Source organism: Vidua macroura, chromosome 28 (genome assembly GCF_024509145.1).
Source record: "Vidua macroura isolate BioBank_ID:100142 chromosome 28, ASM2450914v1, whole genome shotgun sequence".
NCBI lineage: Eukaryota > Metazoa > Chordata > Aves > Passeriformes > Viduidae > Vidua > Vidua macroura.
Window position 1 is genome coordinate 4724370 of NC_071598.1, and position 20777 is coordinate 4745146.

The following is a 20777-nucleotide window of genomic DNA, read 5'->3' on the forward strand; positions in this document are numbered from 1 at the left end:
GAACTTTTTATTAAACAGCAACAAACCCAGAAGAAACCCCCCCCCCTTTCCCACCCTCCAGGAATCCTGGGGGTCCCCACAGCCCCCAGGACAGCGTGGCTGCTGCTGGCCGGCCCCACAGTGTCCCCAAAGTGTCCCTGCAGTGTCCTGGAGGTGCCTTGCAGGACAGGTGCCACCTTGGGGTGCCCAGGCTGGCAGTGCCACACCCGGCCAGGGCTGACAGCCTGGCCTCCCACACCACAGGGGCTCCATGGTGGTCACTGCGGACAAGGGGACAGGGTCAGTGCTCTGGGGACATCCTGCCCACCCCAGGCTGCAGAACTCCCCCCCCCCCCCCGAGCCTGGTTCATCCCCCAAACCCGACCCTGGGGCTGGCAGGGCAAGCACAGCACCCAAACTGGGACTGCTCCAATCCCAGAGCACCCAAACTGGGAGAGCTCCATTCCCAGGGCACCCAAACTGGGACTGCTCCAATCCATAGCACCCAAACTGGGACTGCTCCAATCCCACAGCACCCAAACTGGGACTGCTCCAATCCCACAGCACCCAAACTGGGACTGCTCCAATCCCACAGCACCCAAATTGGGACTGCTCCAATCCCACATCATCCAAACTGGGACTGCTCCAATCCACAGCACCCAAACTGGGACTGCTCCATTCCCAGATCCCCAGAGGTGTTTCCTTGCTCAGATCCCCCAGAAGTTCCTCTCTCCCTGCACAGGTCCCTCAGGGCAGGTCCCCGGCAGTGCCCAAGGCCAGGCTGAGCAGGGGAAGGTGTCCCTGCCCATGGTGGGGCTGGATGGGCTCCAAATCCCTTCCAGCCAACCCATCCCAGGATGCTGAGACCCTTCCCAGCAAGGCCAGGCCCCCACAGCTTACAGCCCTGGCTGCACAGGCTGTGACTAAAATCTGTCAGTAGAGCTCAGGAGGAGGGGAAAGGAATTACTGCCTCCACGGGCTCTGAGTGAGCTCTTCTCCCACCATCCTCACCCAAACCCAGCTCCAGGCCTCGCTGAGAACCACAGCACACAGAGGTGTGGCTGTCCCCATGCTGCAGGGGACACCCCACAAGGTCCACCCCCCCCCCCCCCCCCCGAGCAGTTTACTGAAAAGATAAACTCGGTTTTACTCCAATTCTCACCTCCCAGCCACACAAACCCTCAGCTTTCTCCTCACCCTGCTCCCAGGGGAGATTCCTGTGATGCCCACGGGGGGGAAGGAAAGGGAAGTGCCCACCCCAAAGCACAGCTCAGCCCCAAATTCAAATCCCAGCTTCCTGCAGAGCCCTCCAAGGGAATTCCAAGGGGAATCTCAGCTCTGGCTGCTGCTGAGGCCTTTGGGGAGGGTTACGTAACCCCGCTGATGTCAGGGCTAAAATTAGGAACAAAGCCTCATTTCCTGCCAGAGCTGCTTTCAGTTTGCTTTTGGAGCAGCCCTGGCACCGTTTGAGCCCTGCCTTGAACACACAAGCTCAGCATTGTAAGGGAAAGTCAAGATCCAAAAAATTTAACCCCTTCCTGGATGGCCTCACCCTGGAGACCAGGTCCATCGCTGTTCCTGGCTGTCCTGAGGGTTTGGAGGTGGCAGGGACACCAAGGGCAGCACAGCAGCTCTGAGGGGGACTGAAAAGCACCAAAGCTGCCTCTGACACAGAATTTCAGACCCGTCCCCAGTGACCTGAGGGGCTGCAAGCTCTGAGCTCAGCGACTGCATGAAACTCAGGAAGGTCGAGGGAAGGGGGATGTGGGTGCTCCCAAATCCTGAGATTATCCAGGACTCTGCCTGGAAACTCCTGGCAACGACGGGTACAGTGTCAAGTCTGGGGCAGCACGAGCCAGACTAACCTGGGGCAGTGGGAGGTGTCCCTGCTGTAGTGGGGGTGGCACTGGGTGGGATCTGAGGTCCCTTTCAGTCCAAAAAGGGCACTGGGTGGGATTTGAGGTCCCTTTGAGCCCAAAAAGGGCACTGGGATTTGAGGTCTCTTTGAGCCCAAACCATCCCAGTATTCCATGGATCAAGGACAATCAAACCTGAATGGACACAGCGACAATGCCCTGGCTGCTGTCACCCCCTCCTCACAGCCCAGACATGGAACAGCCACACATACCAGGGGCAAGAGCTGCCCAGGTGAGCAAGGAGAGGTGTCCCCCTTACCTGAGGGCCCTGGGGCTGCTCCTCCAGCTGGGGCTGTGCGGTGCCCAGCCCCGCCTGGCTCAGGGTGCCCACGCGGCCGGGCTGTCCCCGCAGTGTCACCGTGATGGTGGCCGGGGCCTTCAGGCCTGTAGGGCACACAGAAAATGTCCCTGAGCCACAGGGGACGGTGGAGGCCACCTCCAAACAGGGCTGGGGCTGCTCGGGAAGCAGCAGCCCACAGAGCAGGAGGAGCTTTGGGAAAAAAGCTCCAGGCACCGGCAACACCTCCCTCCCTCTGTCCCGCTCACCTGCGGCCTGGTTGGAGATGTGGGCCAGCCCGGGCAGGCTGCTGGCCAGCTTGGCCAGTCCCCCGTTGCTCAGCAGCTGGTGGATGGCCGTGGGCTTGCCGCTGGCCGAGGCGCCCAGGGCCAGCGAGGTGGCCACGGGGATGGTGCGCACCACGGCGCCCGTGTCCGTGCTGATGGCAGCCAGGCTCTGCAGGGCCCCCGGAGCCTTCAGGGCCGAGCTCTGCAAGGACAGAGGGCAGCCCTGAGCACCTTTAGGGCCGAGCTTTGCAAGGACAGAGGGCAGCCCTGAGCTCCTTTAGGGCTGAGCTTTGCAAGGACAGAGGGCAGCCCTGAGCACCTTTAGGGCCGAGCTTTGCAAGGACAGAGGGCAGCCCTGAGCTCCTTTAGGGCTGAGCTTTGCAAGGACAGAGGGCAGCCCTGAGCTCCTTTAGGGCGGAGCTCTGCAAGGACAGAGGGCAGCTGTGAGCTCCTTTAGGCCCGGGCCAGGCTGAGCTCTGCAAGGACAGAGGGCAGCTGTGAGCTCCTTTAGGGCCAAGCTTTGCAAGGACAGAGGGCAGCCCTGAGCTCCTTTAGGCCCGGGCCAGGCCGAGCTCTGCAAGGACAGAGGGCAGCTCTGAGCTCCTTTAGGGCCGAGCTCTGCAAGGACAGAGGGCAGCCCTGAGCACCTTTAGGGCCGAGCTTTGCAAGGACAGAGGGCAGCCCTGAGCTCCTTTAGGGCTGAGCTTTGCAAGGACAGAGGGCAGCCCTGAGCTCCTTTAGGGCGGAGCTCTGCAAGGACAGAGGGCAGCTGTGAGCTCCTTTAGGCCCGGGCCAGGCTGAGCTCTGCAAGGACAGAGGGCAGCTGTGAGCTCCTTTAGGGCCAAGCTTTGCAAGGACAGAGGGCAGCCCTGAGCTCCTTTAGGCCCGGGCCAGGCCGAGCTCTGCAAGGACAGAGGGCAGCTCTGAGCTCCTTTAGGGCCAAGCTCTGCAAGGACAGAGGGCAGCCCTGAGCTCCTTTAGGCCCAGGCCCAGGCCGGGATTGTCACTCCCCTCTCCAGCAGAGCCTTTGGGGGTTCCACACTTCTCCCTGGCCACGGGCAGGTCTGGTCTCAGTGGATTTGTCCCTCCCAGCCTGAAACTCTGAGCGGGACAAAGCGGGACCCTGAGAGGTCCCAGTGTGGCTTTTCCCACTGATCCCTCCCCACCTGTTCACCAGCTCAGCACTCTGGGGCCGCCTGCACAGAAAGAGCTGCTCACAGAACCCCTTCAGGAACACCCAGAGCACAGCCCTGAGCTCCCATCCAGGCTCCCTCTGCCCCCCAAAACCTCCTCTGCCCCCCAAAACCTCCTCGGCCCGGTGGGGGCTCCAGAGGCCGCTCACCTGTGCAGGTGAGCCGGCAGCTGCGGCACTGGGGGCCAGGCTGGAGGCCTTGGTGCCCATGTCCTGCAGGCTGAAGCTCAGCCCCTGGAGCAGGCTGCTGGCTGAGGCTGCTCCTGAAAACCCATGGGAGGACAAGGTCAGCCTGGGAGGGTTCACCAGCACCAAATTCTGGGGCTGCCCCGGGGCTGCAGTGCTGTTCTTCAACCTGAGGTCACTGGGGAATCCTCCCACAGCTTGTTTAGGGGATCAGGGAATGTCCTGAGCGGGAAGGGATCCATTGGGATCATCCAATCCAGCTCTGGGAGCTCTGCGCAGACACCCCAAAATCCCACCCCAGGCCCTACACAGACACCTCAAAATCCCACCCCAGGCCCTGCACAGACACCCCAAAATTCCACCCTGGGAACCTTGCACAGACACCCCAAAATCCCACCCCAGGGGCCCTGCACAGACACCCCAAAATCCCACCCCAGGCCCTGCACAGAGACCCCAAAATCCCACCCTGGGCATCCCTGCACAGACACCCCAAAATCCAAACCCTCCTGGAACTTTGCAGCCTCGGGGCCGTGCCCATTCCCCGTGCAGTGCCCAGCACCCTCTGGGGACAGAACCTTTCCCAAAACCCACCCCAAACCTCTTCCCCTCTTTTGGGAAGAACCTTTCCCAAAACAACTTTTGGGAAGAACCTTTCCCAAAACCCACCCCAAACCTCTTCCCCTCTTTTGGGAAGAACCTTTCCCAAAACCCACCCCAAACCTCTTCCCCTCTTTTGGGAAGAACCTTTCCCAAAACCCACCCAAGCCCCCCTGGCTCATTTCCTGCAGAGGGGCAGCTGTGGAGCACGGCAGCTTTTGGGGTTTTGGGTGTTTTACACACAAATGCCACAACCCCCAGAGCAAAGCCCCACCTCAGCCAGGCCGGGGAGGGCGAGGAGAGGCTGCCCCAAACCCCGTGAGCTCTCCCCTGGTACCTGGCAGGGCAGTGGCCGGCTGGGCTGGCAGGCCGTGGCTGCTGCTGGCCACCAGCCGGCTCTGCAGGGCGTGGAAGGCGCTGGGGGCGGAGCTGCTGGGGATGCCGGGCTGAGCCGGGCTCAGCGAGGCCTCTGCGCTTGAGCTCAGCCTAAAAGGGAAGGGAGAGACCACGGTGAGGGCTGGGACAGAGAGCTGGCGCTGCCCCGACAGCCCTGAGCTGCACAAGCACAGCAGGGGAATGGCAGGGCTGGAAGGCTGAAAAAATAACCTAAAAATTATCAATTCCAAGAGAAGCTACCAGAGCAGCAGCCAAATCCAAGGATTTCCAAACTGGGAGAGCTTGGTGGCTGTGTTCACCTCCCAGGGTCACCCTGCCCCAAAGGCACTGCATTGTCCCTGCCTAAACCCCACTTTTTATTGATTTAAAATTTAATTTTATAAATAAAATAGATTTTATTTATTTATTTAAAACCAGCTCTTCTTCCTCTCCTATCCCAGGTCACAGAATCCTGGGATGGTTTGGGCTGGAAAGGGCCTTAAAGCCCACCCAGTGCCACCAGCAGGGATACCTCCCCCTGCCACAGGTCACTCAGCCCTGTCCAACACCTCCACAGCTTCTCTGGGAATGGGATCAGTCAGAGCCCAGTTCCCCAAAGCGTGAAAACGTTTCCATTTTAGGATGGGAAAAAGGTGTCAAGGTGAAGTTTACTCCCCAACAGTGCACAGCTCATGCCCTTCACGACCTGATTTGGGGCTTCTCTCCCTTGTCTTTGCAACAGAAATGTTTCTTTTTATTGCAAAGGTGCCAGAAGGGAAGGATTAAACACAGAATTTCTGCCAAAGCCACCACAAAGACAGAGATAAACGAACCTGAGGCTGGGAAACCGCAGCAGACACAAGCACAACCACTCCTGCCATCCCCAGGCCCCACTGGAGTTTCCAGGAGCCCCAGAGCCTCCCCCACACCAGAAAATCCCAGTGGGGAGCAAGACGCTGGAAAGCTCCACGTGCAGGAGAGAAAGACCCCAAAAAAATTCCCAAATTCCCACTCACTTGGGGGTGGAGAGCAGCCCCGAGAGCTCCTTGGTGCTGGACACGGCTTGGCCCAGGGGCAGCGGCTTCCCAGAGACAACTGCAAGACAAGAAAGGAGAATGCTCAGCTCCTGTCCCCCACAGATCTTCTGGGGCTCCTCTGGGATCCCCCTTTTTCCAAGATTCTGCAGGAATCCCAGACTGGGAGGAGCAAAATCCAGTTAGAACACACAAATGATGGAATTACAGAGGCAGGAGGGAAGGAATCGCCTCCTGAAATCCCTAAGGAACCTCAGGCCCCTGGCACCAAATGCAAATCTCTCTCCTGAAGGTTCTCTCCACCAATCCCCTCCTGTTCCAGGGATGGATTGCTGGGGTCTGGGTGATTTTGTAAGGATTCTTGGTTCAAGACACTTTACAAAATACACAGGGATGCAACAAGTCACGGAATTTGTTTATTGCAGCACTGGGGGATACAACTGCATTCCTTCCTCGTGCATTCCTCCTGGCAAAGAGGCAATTCTCTGTTTGGGTTCATGTTTACTTCTGCAATTCATTTCCTTTCTGTGGAAAGAAGTAAAGTTTGGAAAATTAAAAATAATTTAAAAAAATTATTCTGGAAAGCAGAGGTTTTCAAAGCTGCCAGAAGATCAAGTGAAACCTTCCAGAAGGACTTGTGGATTTGTGTCTTGTGGCAGCTCAGAGATGCTGAAAGGTGCTTGGAAAGGAGCAGAGTCATTCCCCAGCATTGAACACCTCGGGATTTCCCAGCAAGACGGAGCTGCTGGCCTCTGATTCCACAAATTCCACCTGCTCTGAAGGAGGAAGGTGCTGAGTCCTGAGCTTTGGGGCTCTCCTGTGATGGCTCAGGGCAGGAAGATGCAGCCCACCAGCTCTTCCTGGGCATTTCCCGGGGTGCAGAGGCAGGGTGGGAGCTGGGTTTGCTCGGATGTGAACCCCAGGGGTGCCTGCCACGCTCCAGGCTGGAGGGGGACCAGCAGAACGGGCAGCTCGGCTGGGTGGGGGATCTGGAGGGCACAGAACTCTTCCAGAGGGAGCAACTTCGCCAAGATCCCTCAAGCAGCAGCGGAGTCCAGGCAGGAGGAACATGGAGAGAGGGGCCCAGCAGGACCAGAACCCTGCTCCAGCAGCACCAGCAAGCCCAGAATCCTGCTCCCAGCAGCACCAGCAGGCCCAGCAGGACTAGTACCCTGCTCCCAGCAAGACCAGCAGGCCCAGAAAACTGCTCCCAGTAGGACCAGTAGCACCAGCACCCTGCTCCAGCAGCACCAGCAGGACCAGAACCCTGCTCCCAGCAGCATCAGACCCCTGCTCCCAGCAGGACCAGTATCCATCCTGCTCCCAGTAGGACCAGTAGCACCAGAACCCTGCTCCCAGTAGGACCAGTAGCACCAGCACCCTGCTCCAGCAGCACCAGCAGGACCAGCACCCTGCCCCCAGCAGCACCAGCACCCTGCTCCCAGCAGCACCAGTAGCACCAGCACCCCGTTCCCAGTAGTACCAGCAGCACCAGTAGGACCAGCAGCACCAGCACCCTGCCCCCAGCAGCACCAGCACCCTGCTCCCAGCAGGACCAGTAGCACCAGCACCCTGCTCCCAGCAGGACCAGTAGCACCAGCACCTCGCTCCCAGCAGCAGCTCCAGGCCTCCAGAGGAAGGTGCACGAGCAGAGGGAGGGGCAGGATTCCATCCCAGCTCCAGGCTGGTTCTCAGGAGTGTGGAATTCCAGGCCCCCCCAGCCACTCACTGGCTGTCTCCAGCTTTCCCCTGCAGCTAAATCCTCCAAAAACCAGGGACAACGGAAAAGCAGGCCTAAGGAACAGCAGGCCTAAGGAAAAGCAGGCCTAAGGAAAATCAAGCCTAAGGAAAAGCAGGCCTAAGGAAAAGCAGGCCTAAGGAACAGCAGGAAAACCAGGGCTAAGGAACAGCAGGCCTAAGGAAAAGCAAGGCTAAGGAAAACCAGGCCCAATGAACAGCAGGCCTAAGGAAAACCAAGCCAAATGAACAGCAGGCCTAAGGAAAAGCAGGAAAACCAGGGCTAAGGAAAAGCAGGCCTAAGGAAAAGCAGGAAAACCAGGGCTAAGGAAAAGCAGGCCCAATGAACAACAGGCCTAAGGAAAACCAAGCCTAAGGAAAAGCAGGCCTAAGGAAGCACAGCTCCCTCCCCGCCAGGCCCTGCTGGGTGCCACAGTCGGGTCCCAACTCACTTCCAGCCTGGGTGCTGAGGGCTGCTCCGGTGCCCGTGCCCGTGCCATCGCCGTGGGAGACAACGGTCACCTTGATTTTGGCTCGTTTGGAGGCTTTGGTGCACCGGCTCGGGCTGGGGCTCTGCTGCCTCTTCAGCTGCACTCGCGCGTCTTTGTCAGCCCCCTCTGAGGGCTCGGAGGCCGCTGGAACTGGGGGACACAGAAGGGGCTTTTGGAGCGCCCAGGGTGGCTCAGGGTGCTGGGAGGGGAATGTGCCCAGGTACAGCTCCCTCTGTGCCAACCTGCACGGCTCCCTCTGTGCCAGCCTGCTCAGCTCCCTCTGTGGCAGCCTGCTCGGCTCCCTGCGTGCCAGCCTGCACGGCTCCCTCTGTGCCAGCCTGCACGGCTCCCTACGTGCCAACCTGCACGGCTCCCTACGTGCCAACCTGCACGGCTCCCTCTGTGCCAGCCTGCATGGCTCCCTCCGTGCCAGCCTGCTCAGCTCCCTCCGTGGCAGCCTGCATGGCTCTCTCTGTGCCAGCCTGCATGGCTCCCTGCGTGCCAGCCTGCACGGCTCCCTCTGTGCCAACCTGCACGGCTCCCTGCGTGCCAGCCTGCACGGCTCCCTACGTGCCAACCTGCACGGCTCCCTCTGTGCCAGCCTGCTCGGCTCCCTCTGTGCCAGCCTGCCCAGCTCCCTCTGTGCCAGCCTGCATGGCTCCCTCCGTGCCAGCCTGCTCAGCTCCCTCTGTGCCAGCCTGCATGGCTCTCTCTGTGCCAGCCTGCATGGCTCCCTGCGTGCCAGCCTGCCCTGATCCATCAGAACCTTCCCAAAGCCGTCCCTGATCCATCAGAACCTTCCCAAAGCCATCCCTGATCCATCAGAGCCTTCCCAAAGCCGTCCCTGATCCATCAGAGCCTTCCCAAAGCCGTCCCTGATCCATCAGAACCTTCCCAAAGCCGTCCCTGATCCATCAGAGCCTTCCCAAAGCCGTCCCTGATCCATCAGAGCCTTCCCAAAGCTGTCCCTAATCCATCAGAACCTTCCAAAGCCGTCCCTGATCCATCAGGGCCTTCCCAAAGCCGTCCCTGATCCATCAGGGCCTTCCCAAATCCATCCCTGATCCATCAGGGCCTTCCCAAAGCCGTCCCTGTCCCTGACCTCTCTGTTCCTCTCTAACCCTCAGGCCAAGCCGCGCTGCTGCGTGTCCAGCCCTGGCTGTCCCTCGCGTCCCCAGGTGTGTCACGCTGGCGTCCACACCCCCAGTGCAGGAAAGGGTTAAACACTAAGCTCCAGTCCATCAGAGCAACCCAGAATCCATGGGGAGCAGGAGGAGCGCAGCAAAGCCTGAGATTTATCCATGGGGAGCAGGAGGAGCTCAGCAAAGCCTGAGATTTATCCATGGGGAGCAGGAGGAGCTCAGCAAAGCCTGAGATTTATCCATGGGGAGCAGGAAGAGCTCAGTAAACCCCAGCATTCCTGACAGAACCAGGCACTGGGAATTAAATCCCACCATTCCTGACAGAACCAGGCACCAGGACACAGCTCCACCACAGAGCCTCCTCCCGCCTCCCTCAGAACTCCCTTCAGTCTCTGGGCTGAGGAATGAAGGCCGATCCAAGCTCCAGCTTCCCCCTGGAGCCCATCCCTGAGCCAGGAGGGACCTGCAGGGTCACTGCTGCAGGTGACACTGCTGCAGGTGACACCCATGGACCTGCAGGGTCACAGCTGCAGGTGACACCCATGGACCTGCAGGGTCACAGCTGCAGGTGACACCCACGGATCTGCAGGGTCACAACTGCAGGTGACACTCATGGATGGATCTGCAGGGTCACAGCTGCAGGTGACACCCATGGACCTGCAGGGTCACAGCTGCAGGTGACACCCATGGATGGATCTGCAGGGTCACAGTTGCAGGTGACACCCATGCGCCTGTTCAGGTCTGACCTGAGCACAGCAAGAAGCGGGGATGCAGAGCCATGCCCCAGGTGCTGCTGGAATTTGCCAGGAGGGCTCCTCAGCCACAAAAGCACTCCCTGAACTCCCCAAGCTCACCACCACACTGAAGGTTTTTAACCAACCTCTAAGAAGACACAAAACCCCACAGCTCAAGCTGGTTCCTTCTCCACAGCAGGTTTTCCACAGGATGGTTCTGGAATTCCCCAAATCCCAGTTTCCACCTCAACCATCTCCTGAGCGCCTTCAGGGTCTCCCCAGGCAGCCTTGAGGGAGACACCAGACCAGGGTGTCCCAAAAGGATCAGAGCATGGCTACAGGAGGTTTGGTCAGCCAGAGAGAGAATCCTTCCCCCTTCCAACAGCAGCAAGGCTCCACAAGCTGCAGAAACACCATTTCCAACCCAATTCCAACCCTCCAAGGCTGTGACAGGACCTGTGCTGCAGAGAAAGCTGCCACGAGGAGCTTGGAATTCAACACAGGACAGGGAAAATAAAAACCTACACAGGTCCAGAGAGAGAAACCCCAAAATTCCGGCTGCTGGAAGGGTGGGGAAGCTGCAGGGAATTACCTTGTGCCTGCTTGTGGGTCAGGACAGCATCTGGCCTCGGCACCTGCCTCCTCTGCAGCTGCGTGGGGCCCACCTGGCTGGGCTTGGGCAGGGCCAGGGCGGCCACCTTGGTCTTGGGGCTGGACGTGGGGCTGCTGGACACGCTGGACAGGTCCTGCTGGGACAGAGGGACACTCAGCCCACGGCTGCCTGAGGCAGTCCTGGCCCTGAGCACTCATTTCCCTCACTGTGAGAATCCTGGGATTTTTAAGGCTGGAAAAGACCTTCAGGATCAAGGGCCATTGTCAACAGCAGGGTCACCACCAAGCCCTGTCCCCCAGTGCCACATCCAGCTGTGTTTTGAACACCCCAGGGCTGATGACTCTACCAGCCTCTTCCAAAGCCTTACAACCCTTCCCGTGAGAAAATTTTCCCAAATCTCTCATTTAAACCTCCTGTGAGGCCACATCCCCCCGGGTACCCTCTCACCTCCCTCTCCCAGCACTCAGCACAGATTTTGGTGGCACAAAACCCCCTCTTTGCACACCCCCAACTGAAATTAGGCCAGGAAGATCCCCCACCTCGGAGCCCGAGGGCGAGGCTGGCACTTTGGCCGCAGGGGAGGTGGGTCTGCTGCTCCTCTCGGGCAGCTCGAAGGACAGATCCCTCCTGCTGCAGTCACGGGGCTTCTTCTTCCTCTCGGCATCCAGGTCACGGGGTTCGGAGCCCGAGTGGCTCTCGGCCCGGGTCAGCACCCCTGTCAGGAAGTCTGCAATCTCATCCTGGGAATTTTGGGATAAACAGTGGGCTTCAGTGCTGGGCAGGTCACTGAGCAATGGATCTCCACAGCTCGAAGCAAGGAAATGAAGCATTCCCACAGGGATACACTGTGGGTTTGGTATTCTGCAGGAAATCCCCAAAACCTCACAGAGAGAATGTAGATTTCTCAGTGAAGCTCACAAAGCACTGATTTAGGGCTTGTGGGGAAAAAAACCACAATGGTTTCTCCCAAAATGCTGCTGTGCCCCCAGGCAGACGTGTTGGGACACTCAGGAAACTGCTCAGGTTAAGGGGCACCCCCGGGGATCTCCCACCTCCCTTCCAAACCCCCCTCAGGAGAAGATTCCCCCCAGTCCAACCCATCCCTGCTGTAACCTGGGGCCCTTCACCTCCCGTTCCCTGATCCCTGTGGGTACCTGGATGCACCTGTCCACCATGCTCTGGGTCAGGCCTTCTGACTTCTTTTTGGCTTTGCTTATCCTAGGGGGAAAAAAGAACCAAACCAGGTGGAAATCCACACTCTTCCACGAGCACACTCCCATCATTCTTCACCTGGTGAGGACAATGATCCTTTTTGCAACTCCCCAAAACCAACCTGACATTTCAGAGCTTTGCCTTCGCACCCAGTGTCAGTTTTAGGTTTCTTTCTTTACTGATTTTCACTGCTAGACATTCCTGACTCCTGTGATGCTCCAAAACCTCCTCTGTGCTGCTGGGTGCAGCCCTAAATTAGACCCATTCCCATACAGGTTTTTCCTGCATTTATTCCCAACGCAGACAAGTCTGGAAGTATTTCCTTGCAATTCCCAGCTCGTTCCCACCAGATTTGGGGTTGGTGTCCCCAGAATTCCCAGGAAGACAGAGCCCAGGTAGCAGAGCCTCACCTGAGGTTGTCATCTGCTCCTCCCACCACCACCATGCTGTTGTCTGCGCGGATCTTCTCCCGGAAATCCTCCATGGCTTCCACGTTGCACTGCAGGGAGTTCTGCCCAATGACGAAGAGCACCGGGGTCTTCATCTCCAGGAGGGGATCATCCACATCCTGCAACAGGGCTGGGATGGAGCTGAGGAGTTTCCAGGGATGAGGCCCAACGGGATTTACTGAGGCCGGAGGGAAACTCTGCCTGAGCTGCAGCGTGCTCCAGAAAATGGAGCCTTTCCAGTGGAATTCCACTGCCCTTGCAAGGAGCCACTTCCCAGCGTGGCTGTGTCCATCACCAGTCCCTATCCAGTCACACCCAGAAGGGACAAATCTGGGCTCCGTGGAAATGACACAGAAAATGAGGGACACAGGACAGGGATAAGGGAGCCAGGACAGGGCTAATGAGGGACACGGGACAGGGCTAACGAGGGACACGGGACAGGGATAACGAGGGACACGGGACAGGGATAACGAGGGACACGGGACAGGGATAATGGGGGACACGGGACAGGGATAACGGAGCCAGGACAGGGATAACGAGGGACACAAGACATGGATAATGGGGGACACGGGACAGGGATAACGGAGCCAGGACAGGGATAACGAGGGACACAGGACATGGATAATGGGGGACACGGGACAGGGATAACGGAGCCAGGACAGGGATAACGAGGGACACAGGACATGGATAATGAGGGACACGGGACAGGGATAACGAGGGACACGGGACAGGGATAACAAGGGACACGGGACAGGGATAATGGAGCCAGGACATGGATAATGAGGGACACGGGACAGGGATAACGAGGGACACGGGACATGGAAAATGAGGGACACGGGACATGGAAAATGAAGGACATGGGACAGGGATAAGGAGGGACATGGGACATGGAAAAGGGAGCCAGGACAGGGATAACAGGCGACACAAGACAGGGATAAGAAGGGACACAGGACAGGGATAACGAGGGACACGGGACAGGGATAATGGGGCCAGGACAGGGATAATGAAGGACACAGGACAGGGATAACGAGGGACATGGGACAGGGATAACAAGGGACACGGGACATGGAAAAGGGAGCCAGGACAGGGATAATGACCGACATAGAACAGGGATAACGAGGGACACGGGACAGGGATAATGGAACCATAACAAGGATAACCAGAGACACAGGACAGGGATAACGAGGGATCCAGGCCCCCAGGAAGGAGCCCCAAAACCACCCCACAGCAGAGACAAGCCAAGAGCACTCCTCACACCAGCTATGGCATCAAGAACCCCACCAGGGTGCTACAGCCCCTCCTCTGAGAGCAACAGCTCCTCCAAACAACACTCACAGCCACACTCCCCCAAAAAATCATCCTTGGACTTCCAGGAACCATTCCACAAAACAACCCAGGGAGGTTTAAAGACAAGCAGGGTTCTTTAAGCAGCTCCATGTGGTCCTTACCCCTCTGGGGCCGTCCACGGTGAGCAGTGGGAAGCCAAGGCACACGACAGCAGTGACATATTCCATCACGGAAACCTGGGCAGGGAGAGAGCAGTCAGCATTCCCAGAGCCCAGCAGGGACACATTCCATCAGTCAGAATTCCCAGAGCCCAGCAGGCACACATTCCATCACAGGTCAGCATTCCCAGAGCCCAGCACATCCCAGGAATGAAGGCTGCTTTGCCAGGCTCCTGACAATTCCCAGGATGGAGCAGCCACAGCTCCTCTGGGAACTCCATCCCAGCCCCTCCCCACCCTCCCAGCCAGGAATTTCTTCCCAACATCCCCACCCTCTGGCACTGGGAAGCCATTCCCTGTGTCCTGTCCCTCCATCCCTTATCCCAAATCCCTCTCCAGCTCTCCTGGAGCCTCTTCAGCCCCTGGAAGGGGCTCTGAGCTCTCCCTGATCCTTCCCTTCTCCAGGTGACCATTCCCAGCTCTCCCTGGAGCCTTCCCTTCTCCACGTGAACATTCCCAGCTCTCCCTGATCCTTCCCTTCTCCAGGTGACCATTCCCAGCTCTCCCTGGAGCCTTCCCTTCTCCACGTGAACATTCCCAGCTCTCCCTGATCCTTCCCTTCTCCAGGTGACCATTCCCAGCTCTCCCTGGATCCTTCCCTTCTCCACGTGAACATTCCCAGCTCTCCCTGGATCCTTCCCTTCTCCAGGTGACCATTCCCAGCTCTCCTGGAATTTCCCTTCTCCAGGTGACCATTCCCAGCTCTCCTGGAATTTCCCTTCTCCAGGTGACCATTCCCAGCTCTCCCAGCCCAGTTCCAGAGGGGCTCCAGCCCTGGAGCAGCTCTGTGGCCTCCTCTGGACCTGCTCTCCCAGACCCACACCCTTCCCGTGCCCCCCGAGGACACGGAGCACTGGGACACTCACGTGACAGGCCACCAAGGCACCCGTGTTCCACCCGATCAGGATGATCTGCTTGTGAGAGAAGTGGTTGTGGATCTGCGGGACACAAAACCGAGCTGGAGAGCTGGGACAGACATGGGGGCGGCGCCCAGGGTGGCACAGCTCCCCCGGGCACGGGGCAGGGGGCACAGGGGGACCCTCCTGCTGTCCCTCACCTCGGCCACCTTGCCCCTGACGGCGCCGATCATGTGCTCCAGGCACTGCAGCACCCCCACGCCACTGCCGTTGTTCAGCAGGGACGTGGCGATGGGGATCACCTGCGAGGGAAAGGGGACATCAGGGACAGCTGGCAGGGCTGGGGACAACGGCGGGAACGGCCACAGAGCCACCCCACAGAGCCAGCCCAAGCTGCTCCACAGAGCCACCCCCACAGAGGAACCCCAATGATCCAGCTCACAGATCCAGTCCCACAGAGCCAGTCCCACAGAGCCACCCCACTGATCCAGCTCACAGATCAAGCCCCACAGAGCTGCCCCACAGAGCCAGCCCAAGCTGCCCCACAGAGCCACCCCCACAGAGGAACCCCACAGAGCCAGCTCACAGATCCAGCCCCACAGAGGAACCCCACAGAGCCAGTCCCACTGATCCAGCTCACAGATCCAGCCCCACAGAGCCAGTTCTACAGAGGAACTCCACTGATCCAGCCCCACTGATTCAGCCCACAGAGGAACCCCACAGAGCCAGCCCCACAGAGCCACCCCACAGAGGAACCCCACTGATCTAGCTCACAGAGCCAGCCCCACTGATCCAGTCCCACAGAGGAACCCCAATGATCCAGTCCCATAGAGCTGCCCCACAAAGCCAGCCCCAGAGAGGAACCCCACTGATCCAGCCCCACAGAGCCAGCCCCACCATCCAGCCCCACAGAGGAACCCTACAGAGCCAGTCCCACAGAGCTGCCCCACCGATCCAGCCCCACAGAGGAACCCCACAGAGCCAGCCCCACCGATCCAGCCCCACAGAGGAACCCCACAGACCTTTCCCAGGCAGGAGAGCTGCGACTGCCAGAAGCGGTGCCGTCGGGACGTGGGGAACAGGGAGTTGGCAGGGCCGGAGGAAGCGATGAGGATCAGGGGGGAGCCGGGCAGTTTGCTCTGCAAAGTCCAACAGGAGCCATGTCAGGGACAGCAGCGCTGCCAGGAAAGGCTCCCTGCCCCACGAGGAAGAGGGAAGGATCTTGCACAGCTCTTTAATTGTCTTCCCAAGCCAAAGCTCCCTCAGGATAGCCAGAATTCCTCCAACAGAAGGGACTCTCATTTCTGAGGGACAGCTCCGGTCTCTGCTCCCTGGGACAGGGACAGGATCCAGGGAATGGCTGGAGCTGGGCCAGGGCAGGCTCAGGCTGGATTTTGGGAAAGGTTCTTCCCCAGAGGGTGCTGGGCACTGCCCAGGGAACGGCCACGGCCCTGAGGCTGCAGAGATCCAGGAGCCTTTGGATTTTGGGATGTCTGTGCAGGGCTCCCAGGGTGGGATTTTGGGGTGTCTCTGCAGGGTTCCCAGAGATGCCCAGGGTGGCATTTTGGGGTGTCTGTGCAAGGCCAGGGGTGGCATTTTGGGGTGTCTGTGCAGGGCTGCCAGGGTGGGATTTTGGGGTGTCCGTGCAGGGCTGCCAGGGTGGGATTTTGGGGTGTCCGTGCAGGGATGCTCAGGGTGGCATTTTGGGGTGTCTGTGCAGGGCTCCCAGGGTGGATTTTGGGGTGTCCGTGCAGGGCTCCCAGGGATTCCCAGGGTGGGATTTTGGATTGTCTGTGCAAGGACAGGTTGGATTCATGATCCCGGTGGGTCCCTTCCCTTCACGGAGAAGATCTAAAGCAGGGGCCAAAGAGCCCAGGGAGAGGACAGAGGCAGAACATGAGAAGACTGAATCTACCATGGGACTCCCACACCCCCCAGGGCACTCACTGGTTTATTATGGGATAGAACACCCACTGCTGGGTCCCAGGGTCTCTTGAGCAGCAGGGACAGTGCCTCAGCCCCCGCTGCTCCCGTCTTGGCCGTGGAGGAGAGCAGCATCCTGTCGATCAGCGCAGGGATCTGCAAGCAGAGGCCGGGGGGGAGGGGACTGAGAAAATGCACCCAAACCACAGGACAACAATTCCAGCCTCTCCCCTCTGCCAGCTGTGACAGCCAAGCTTCCTCCTGCTTTTATCACCTTTCCCTTCAGGGTCTGCAGGGCATCCAGGTATGCAGCCAGCACGGGCAGGCTCAGGGTCTCCACCAGTGTGGTGTGAAGCCACTGGATGAGTTTGGTGTCCCAGTTGACACTGGCCAGGGCCTGGCGCACCCTGCGGGCACATTTATCCACGGCGATCCTCCTCAGCACGGGCTCGTTGCAGGCCTGGAAGCAGGAATTCCCAAAAAACAGCTCAGGGGAAGGAAGATGGAGCGTGGCACTGCAGCCTCATCCTTAGGGAAATGTCAGTGTGAGCTGCCCAAACATCCGGAGTGAGGATAGCATCTGTCCGAGGAGGAGGAGGATGAGGGGAGCCCTCAGAGCAATCCAAACCTTCCAAGGGGAGGCTCTGATCCCTGGGACAGGACCCAGGGAACAGCTGGAGCTGGGCCAGGGCAGGCTCAGGCTGGGTTTTGGGAGAGGTTTTCCCCAGAGGGTGCTGGGCACTGTCCAGGGAACGGCCATGGCCCCGAGGCTGCTGGAGACCAGGAGCCTTTGGATTTTGGGGTGTCTGTGCAGGGCTGCCAGGGTGGGATTTTGGGGTGTCTGTGCAGGGCCTGGGGTGGCATTTTGGGGTGTCTGTGCAGGGCTCCCAGGGTGGGATTTTGGGGTGTCTGTGCAGGGCACGGGGTGGGATTTTGGGGTGCCTGTGCAGGGCTCCCAGGGTGGATTTTGGGGTGTCTGTGCAGGGATGCCCAGGGTGGGGTTTTGGGGTGTCTGTGCAGGGTTCCCAGGGTGGATGCTGAGGTGTCTGTGCAGGGCCAGGGGTGGGATTTTGGGGTGTCTGTGCAGGGCCTGGGGTGGCATTTTGAGGTGTCTGTGCAGGACTGCCAAGTTGGGATTTTGGGGTGTCTGTGCAGGGCTGCCAGAGGTTGCACTGATGATCCATTCAGGTCCTTCCAGCCCAGGACATTCTAAGATCCCACAAAAACCATGGCTCAGGGGAGCCCAGAGCTGCTCCTCAAGGCTACCCCAGGGTCACAGTTTCCACACTGACCACCCCAGGTTTTGTGGGAAGGCTGGACCCCAGCCCCTCTCACCCCTTCGTTGGCCAGGCGGGCCAGCCTGTCCGACTGCAGCGCTTTGTGGATCTTGTTGAACAGCTTGTTCTGGGCCATGGTCCAGCCCGTCCTGCGGGGACAGACACAGCGGGGTCACCTACAGAACCAACAAAGCATTCCTGCTCCCTCTGCTCTGGAATTGCCACCCCACCTGTTGATGTGCTCCTCCTAGCCTAGATTCCCATTCCCTGGAATTCCCAGCTTGGATCCCCTTTCTCTGGCTCTCCCAGCCCATATTCCACTTCCCTGCCACTCCCAGCCCAGATTCCCTGACATTCCCAGCCCAGATTCCCATTCCCTGGCACTTCCAGCCCATATTCCCTGGCCTTCCCTGCCATTCCCAGACCAGATTCCCTGGCATTCCCACCTGTTGATGTGCTCCCCCCAGCCCATATTCCCATTCCCAGACCAGATTCCCATTCCCAGCCCATATCCCCTGCTGTTCCCAGCCCAAATTTCCATTCCCAGGCCAAATTCCCATTCCCAGGTCATATTCCCGTTCCCAGGCCATATTCCCGTTCCCAGGCCATATTCCCACCTGTTGACGTGCTTCTCCCAGCCCATATTCCCGTTCCCAGCCCACGTTCCCACCTGTTGACGTGCTCCTCCCAGCCCATATTCCCATTCCCAGCCCATATCCCCTGCTGTTCCCAGCCCAAATTTCCATTCCCAGCCCATATTCCCATTCCCAGCCCAAATTCCCACTTGTGGACATGCTCCTCCCAGTCCATATTCCCATTCCCAGCCCAAATTCCCACTTGTTGACATGCTCTTCCCAGTCCATATTCCCATTCCCAGCCCATGTTCCCGTTGCCAGCCCACGTTCCCAGCTGTTGACATGCTCCTCCCAGCCCAAATTCCCGTTCCCAGCTCACGTTCTCACCTGTTGATGTGCTCCTCCCAGCCCAGATTCCCATTCCCAGGCCAAATTCCCATTCCCAGGCCAAATTCCCGTTCCCAGGCCACGTTCCCACCTGTTGACGTGCTCCTCCCAGTCGTCGGGCGGCGGGGGCGCATCGGCATCGGTGCGGGCGAACATGACGTGCCGCTCGCACTCGTTCATCACGCTCCGAGCCTTCTGGTTGTCGTACAGCGGCACCGGCGTGGGCGTCACCGTCTCCACGTCAATGGGGACATCGGCCTCCCTGCCACCCACACGGGCGTCAGGGCAACGATGGGGCACCCCGGGCGCTTGGGGGGTTCCAGGGAGTTTGGGGTTAGAGGAGAGTTTGGGGTTCCCAGGGGATTTGGGGGATCCAGGGGGGTGTGGGGTTCCCAGGGGGGTTTGGGGTTCCCAGGGATTTGGGGGATCCCAGGGGAGTTTGGGGTTCCCAGGGGGGTTTGGGGGATCCAGGGGCAGGGGTTGGGGTTCCCAGGGGATTTGGGGGATTCAGGGGGGTTTGGGGTTCCCAGGGGATTGGGGGATCCAGGGGGATTTGGGGGATCCAGGGGGGTTTGGGCAGCTCTCCCAGGGATGCACAGGTAGGATTGACCCAGGGACCTTGGTACTCCTGGGCCATCAACCCCTGGACCACCAAACCAAGCAGCTTAGACACCCCAAACTGAGACCTCTGGGCCCCCAAACCAAACCTATTCTGCACCTCCAAACTGATCTCCCTGAAGCCCCAAACCAAGAATCCTGGACTGCCAAACCTAGAGCCCCAAAACTGAGACCCCTGGACACCCCAAACCATGGCCCCCTCGACACCCCTGGACACCCCAAACTGAGACCTCCTGATCCCCAAACCAAACCTATTCTGGACCCTCAAACTGATCTCCCTGAAGGCCCAAACCAAGCATCCTGGACCACCAAACCAAGAGTCCCAAAACTGAGACCCCTGGACACCCTAAACCAAAACCTCTGGACACCCCAAACCGAGACTCCTCACTGCCCCCCTCACCCATCAGGACCCCCCAATTTCCCCCTCACAACTCCCCCGCTCGTCCTTATGACCGCCTCCAACCCTACAGACCCCCTCCTTTCCCCTCACAACCCCACAGGACCCCCTCCTTTCCCCTCAGAGCCCCCTCAGCCCCACAGGACCCCCCTCCTTTACCCCTCACAGCCCCATAGCCACACAGGACCCCCCCAATTTCCCCCTCATAGCCCCTCAGCCCCACAGGACCCCCCTCCTTTCCCCTCAAAGCCCTTTAGCCCCACAGGACAACCCCAATTTCTACTTCAGCCTCACAGGACCCCTTCCTTCCCCTCACAGCCCCCTCAGCCTCACAGGACCCCCCTCCTTCCCCTCACAGCCCCCTCAGCCCCACAGGACCCCCTCCTTTCCCCTCACAAACCCACAGGACCTCCTCCTTTCCCCTCACGGCCCCATAGCCGCACAGGAACCCCCTCAATTTCTCCCTGAGCCTCACAAGACCCCCTCACAAGACGCCTCCTTTCCCCTCACAGCCCCCTCAGTCCCATAGAACCCCCTCCTTTCCCCTCACAGGCCCCTGAGCCTCACAGGACCCCCCCCAGTTCCCCCCTCCGAGCCTTGCCGTCCCCTCCGCCGCGCGGGCTCTCACGGGGCGCCGCCGAGGTGCCTCCGCGGGGTGAGGAAGAGGAGCCGGGCGGGCCGGGCGGCGCTGGCGTCCGGGTGCGCGCTCCAGGGCTTGGCGTAGCTGTGGTCGAGGCACACCAGGTCCAGCTCCCGCTCGTGCGCCGACAGCTGCAGCAGCAGCGACGTGCCCATCCTGCGGGCCGACCACTGCAGCTCGCGCTCCCTGTCGCGCTCTCTGTCGCGATCGCGGTCCCCGGCGCGCTGCGACATGGCGGGAGCCCCGCCCCCTTCCCCCCCTTCCCCTCACGGCGCCGCCGCCGCCCGCCCCTCAGCGCGCGTGCGCGGGGCGCGCTCCCTCCTCTCCGCCCGCCCCTCAGCGCGCGTGCGCGGTGCGCGCTCCCGCCTCCCCTCAGC

General features: G+C 59.7%; 1 protein-coding gene across 5 annotated transcripts; it reads right to left on the reverse strand.

Annotated features, from left to right (window-relative positions):
• Positions 1-173: 173 nt before the first annotated feature.
• Positions 174-20633, reverse strand: KANSL3 (KAT8 regulatory NSL complex subunit 3). 5 transcript variants are annotated; one of them, XM_054000493.1, is made up of 20 exons: positions 20389-20633; positions 18837-19007; positions 17842-17932; positions 16781-16966; positions 16531-16662; positions 15606-15722; positions 14784-14885; positions 14593-14664; positions 13670-13744; positions 12183-12340; positions 11715-11778; positions 11100-11300; positions 10540-10693; positions 8033-8221; positions 5826-5904; positions 4772-4920; positions 3802-3914; positions 2442-2661; positions 2155-2279; positions 174-260 (listed from the first exon to the last, which is right to left on the reverse strand). In XM_054000493.1, exons 1-20 carry the CDS (start codon positions 20631-20633, stop codon positions 258-260), a joined length of 2646 nt encoding a protein of 881 aa, XP_053856468.1. In that variant the 3' UTR covers positions 174-257. The 5 variants fall into 5 exon arrangements, with proteins under 5 accessions (XP_053856468.1, XP_053856469.1, XP_053856471.1 ...); XM_054000494.1 differs by having other exon boundaries at positions 10540-10696; positions 20389-20606; XM_054000496.1 differs by lacking the exon at positions 8033-8221.
• Positions 20634-20777: the final 144 nt, after the last annotated feature.

Coding starts and splice junctions, on each gene's coding strand:
- KANSL3 (XM_054000493.1), bottom strand. CDS start 20,633: ATGTCGCAGCGCGCCGGGGACCGCGATCGCGACAGAGAGCGCGACAGG. Junction 14,665..14,783: donor TCAGGGGCAAGGTGGCCGAG/GTGAGGGACAGC, acceptor TGTGTCCCGCAG/ATCCACAACCACTTCTCTCA. Junction 2,280..2,441: donor CATCTCCAACCAGGCCGCAG/GTGAGCGGGACA, acceptor TGTGCCCTACAG/GCCTGAAGGCCCCGGCCACC.